At 38.4% G+C, this 5,000-nt stretch overlaps 1 protein-coding gene across 1 annotated transcript in view; it reads left to right on the top strand.

Annotated features, from left to right (window-relative positions):
- Positions 1–5,000, top strand: part of LOC136829975 (uncharacterized) — a 94,003-nt gene that overhangs the window by 79,010 nt on the left and 9,993 nt on the right. The window contains exon 8 of the mRNA XM_067089151.1: positions 1–10. This exon is cut by the window's left edge and continues 432 nt beyond it. Within this exon, the coding sequence (XP_066945252.1) occupies positions 1–10 (10 nt within the window). The remainder of the gene's footprint in view (positions 11–5,000) is intronic.

The following is a 5,000-nucleotide window of genomic DNA, read 5'->3' as shown; positions in this document are numbered from 1 at the left end:
CAGAGCGAAGGTCGGTTGTCCATGGCGAGTTTCCACTTTTTTTTTTTTTTTAGGCGATTTAACCTTCCTAAGGCAGTGAGTGTATAGTGACTTTTGCCACGCGTTTCCAGTTAACTGGGTGGGTCCTTGTCCGAGGTATTTGGGGAATGGGTGTGTATATACACGCACAAACACACATATAACCACACATACACACATATATACTGTGTATATAAACACACAAACACTGTTATGGATTTTGATAAACTTACAAAAATCAGTCCTCACTCTATTTAGTGACGCTTTCAAGTGATTTTCCAGACATTCCTCGACATTGTCCGAGGTATTTGGGGAATGAGTATGTGCATACATACACAAACACACAAATATACACACATACACACACATATACTGTGTATATAAACACACAAACACTGTTATGGATTTTGATAAACTTACAAAAATCAGTCCTCACTCTATTTAGTGACGCTTTCAAGTGATTTTCCAGACATTCCTCGACATTGTCCGAGGTATTTGGGGAATGAGTATGTGCATACATACACAAACACACATATATATAAAAACACACAAACAATGTTATGGATTTTGATGAACAAACTTACAAAAATCAGTCTTCACTCTATTTAGTGACGCTTTCAAGTGATTTTCCAGACATTCCTCGACATTGTCCGAGGTATTTGGGGAATGAGTATGTGCATACATACACAAACACACAAATATACACACATACACACACATATACTGTGTATATAAACACACAAACACTGTTATGGATTTTGATAAACTTACAAAAAATCAGTCCTCACTCTATTTAGTGACGCTTTCAAGTGATTTTCCAGACATTCCTCGACATTGTCCGAGGTATTTGGGGAATGAGTATGTGCATACATACACAAACACACATATATATAAAAACACACAAACAATGTTATGGATTTTGATGAACAAACTTACAAAAATCAGTCCTCACTCTATTTAGTGACGCTTTCAAGTGATTTTCCAGGCATTCCTTGACATTGTCCGAGGTATTTGGGGAATGAGTATGTGCATACATACACAAACACATATACACACACATACACACACACATATATACATAAACACACAAACACTGTTATGTATTTTGATAAACATACAAAAATCAGTCCTCACTCCACTTAGTGACGCTTTCAAGTGATTTTCCAGACATTCCTAGACAAAAGATCTGGATAAATATCTAGGAAACCTCCTATGTATTCAGATACATAGATACATATATATAGATATTCATTTACTTTAGCACAGGACAGACAGAGGGTTACTATAGATGTGTATTTTGACACAGGGTCATATGCAAATTTTGGCGACCAACCGCGGGTATGGATTCATATCTGTATGTGCTGCACATACATCAAAACATACAAGGTGGACACATCCACACATACACACAAACACACACAATATATATATATATGTATATGTATTTATACATATATGTATAATATAAAACATAGAAACCAATTACACTAATTGCCATTGCCTCACCCGGCCTATGACCTGTCAGGAGAGAATTGTACATATGATCAACATAACTTCCGATAATTAGGTCTGTGACTCAGGAAACGAAAATGAGCCCCAGTGTGTTTGGTAGTTTCCCCTTCTTCTTCTTCTTCTTCTTCTTCTTCTTCTTCTTCTTCTTCTTCTTCTTCTTCTTCTTCTTCTTCTTCTTCGTCTTATTCCCATACTACTTCTTCTTCTTCTTCTTCTTCTTCTTCTTCTTCTTCTTCTTCTTCTTCTTCTTCTTCTTCTTCTCCTACGACGTCTTCTTCTTCTTCCTCTTCTTTTGCTTCTTCTTCTTCTCCTTCTTCTTCTTCCCCTCCTTCTTCGCCTTATTCTCCTACTATTTCTTCTTCTTCTTCCTTTTCTCCTCCTCCTACTTCTTCTTCTTCTTCTTCTTTTTATCCTACTTCTTCTTCTTCTTCTTCTTCTCCCTATTCTTCTCCTTCTTCTTCTTCTTCTTCCTCTTCTTCTCCTTCTTCTTCTTCTTCATAATCTTCTGCCCTTTACGTGTACTGTTGGAGTCAGTTTCCGATCGAGAAGGATAACCAGAAGTTAATTCTTTAAACGATTATCTTTGTCTTAGATTTTTTTTTCTCTTTTTCCCAGCCTTTGGGTACGTTTGCACATTTATCACTGAACACCGAAGGGGAGGTGGAACGTGGAACTGAGGGAGATTCCTCTCTGTTCCTCGTGGAACCTCCTACACACACACACATATTCACATACACACTCACATACACAATTTGTACAAATCTATGATTATGTATAGGTGGACTTCCAATTATCCCCTTCCCCCTATGCACTGTGTATAGCAGAATGTGTGTAATTTATATATGTATATATATATATACAGGGTGTCCACAAATTCTGTTTACGTTTTAAAGAACAAATTGCAAAAGCCATTGATGAGACATCTTAATCAGATTTGTTCTATGTACTCAGCAGTCATCAAAGTTTTTGATCACATTGCGTTTGTGTAATTCAGGTACGAGGTGCCTCGTGGTTTACTGAAACAAAATCGGATACGCAGACTCGGCGAAACTACAGAGCTAAGTGTGGAAGAGATCCGCCGTGACATCCGTCAATTTGCGCACGGCACAAGAAATTGATGGAGACGGGGAAAGTGCTGGGTAGAGAGAGGAGTGGATGGTCAAAGGCTTGTCTTACACGATCGATGTTTTCCTCAGATGTTGATCGATGTTTTCCTCAGATGTTCTTGGCCATCCACTCCTTCCTTTATCCAACACTTCCGTCTCCATAAGTTTCTTGTGCCGTGCGTGAATCGACGGACGAGACGGTGGATCTCATCCATACTTAGTTCTGTGTTGTACTGAATTGAACTGAATATAGAATTTAAGCCATAGGCCAAGAAATTGGACCTATGAGGTCATTCAGCGCTGAAACGGAAATTGACAGTAAAAGGTTTGAAAGGTGCAACAGCAGGAAAACCTCCCAGTTGCACTATGAATCAATTATTAGGAGAGGGTGGAAAGTAAGATGGAAGAGAGAATATGAAAGGAGGTACAGTAAAAAGGAACGAAAAGGGGTTGCCGCTAGAGGCCTTCGTCAGCACTGACTCGCTGAATACGTAGGCAGTGTTTCCATTTACCTTTGCCCAGAATATCTCCAAGAAAAATGCTTAGCTAAAAAAGTGAAATATATAACATATTCATCCTAAATGTTTTTCATATATATATATATATATATATATATATATATATATATATATTATATATAATACAAGACCCAAAAGCCTGCAAGAAAAGGATTGTTTTGCCAACTCTCCTTTACGGGAGTGAAGTGCGCATGTTGAACAGGAACGAAAGACAAGGTCGAAGCTGCAGAGTCGAAACGTTGGGTATTATATAGAATATAAAAAAAGAATTAAAAGGGCATAAGAAGGGGAAGAATGAGAACAAGATAAGAGAGAAATGGTGCAAGTTTTGTAAATGGGGTTCGACTCACTGTTTAGTTTCACGCAGCAACAAAATGTGATGGCAGTTTTCTGCACCGGAGGTTCATCCAGGACTCAACAGTTGAAAAACGAGAAAGAGAGAGAGACACACACACTGGACAACCTTCGCCTGACCCAGAGAAGAAATGACTTAAAATGTAAAACAAAATGTATAACATAGATTCCCGTCTGCGACTGAAATACTTATACCCGACAATGAGCAGCTTTATGAAGAGATCCGCCCCCGACACGAAATGGGCTGGACGGGCGAGGTCCTCCGTCCGAAAAAGCGAAATATCCTTCCTCCCACACCCCCTCTGGGCAAAACTGGGCCGATGAAAAGATTTCAGAGGGACAACTGGGAATTGTGAGATCATTCAGTGCTGAAACGGAAACTTGCAGTTAAAGGTCTGAAAGGTGTGGCAGGAGGAATACCTCAGAGTAGTTGCACTGTGGGTCAGTTGTTATAACTCTCTCTCTCTCTCTCTCTCTCTCTCTCTCTCTCTCTCTCTCTCTCTCTCTCTCTCTCTCACTGTCTGGTGATACTGCTCATAAAGTTTCCCAGCTGGAGATTCCAGGAGAGAAAGAAAGAAAACTGTCTGCCTGCACCCATCAGCCTCCTACAATTGCTGGATGCTTTAATACCCGTGTTATTCTGTTCTACTGGCCAGATTAAATCCCAAGTGGCTGCGTCTGGCATGAACAGGGTGGAGCCGAGACAAAAATAAGAGTAAATGATTAACAATCACTCGCGGAAATTGACACCGGGAGCAGTCGATGAATAAAAAGGGGGGGATGGCCCCCTTTTCCTTCCCTCTTTGTAAAATCCAGAAATAAAATTCACTAATGGGAGACTTTTGTTTGAGATTTTTCAGTTTCTGGAGTTGACAACTGTATAGAAATGCCTTAAAAATAGTTAACAAAATTCAGAATTACTTCCAAATAATTGGGAAGATTTGTGATAAGACATTAACTGATAACAGTGAAACATGTCCTTTCCTCTGTATCAAATCCACAATTGACTGTATAGAAATGCCTTAAAAATAGTTAACAAAATTCAGAATTACTTCCAAATAATTGGGAAGATTTGTGATAAGATATTAACTGATAACAGTGAAACATGTCCTTTCCTCTGTGTCAAATCCACAATTGGAATCCACTTGCTTGAGATTTTTCAGTTTCTGGAGTTGACAACTGTATAGAAATGCCTTAAAAATAGTTAACAAAATTCAGAATTACTTTTAAATGCTTGGGAACATTTCTGATAAGATATTAACTGATAACAGTAAAACATGTCCTTTTCTCTGTGTCAGATTCACAATTGGAATCCAATTGTTTCAGATTTTTCGGTTTCTGAAGTAGATAATTGTATAAAATTGCCTTAAAAATAGTAAAAAAAAAAAAGTTAAGAACTTTTCAAACTCTTTGGGAAGGTGTATGATAAGATTCTGATTGAGAAAAGTAAGACTGATACAAGAAGGAATGACAGGAGCAGAGCAGTGTAGAG

The sequence above is a fragment of the Macrobrachium rosenbergii genome, chromosome 45 (genome assembly GCF_040412425.1).
Source record: "Macrobrachium rosenbergii isolate ZJJX-2024 chromosome 45, ASM4041242v1, whole genome shotgun sequence".
NCBI classification, from domain to species: domain Eukaryota; kingdom Metazoa; phylum Arthropoda; class Malacostraca; order Decapoda; family Palaemonidae; genus Macrobrachium; species Macrobrachium rosenbergii.
Note: the sequence above shows the minus strand (reverse complement) of the source record. Positions and strands in the feature narration are given on the sequence as shown.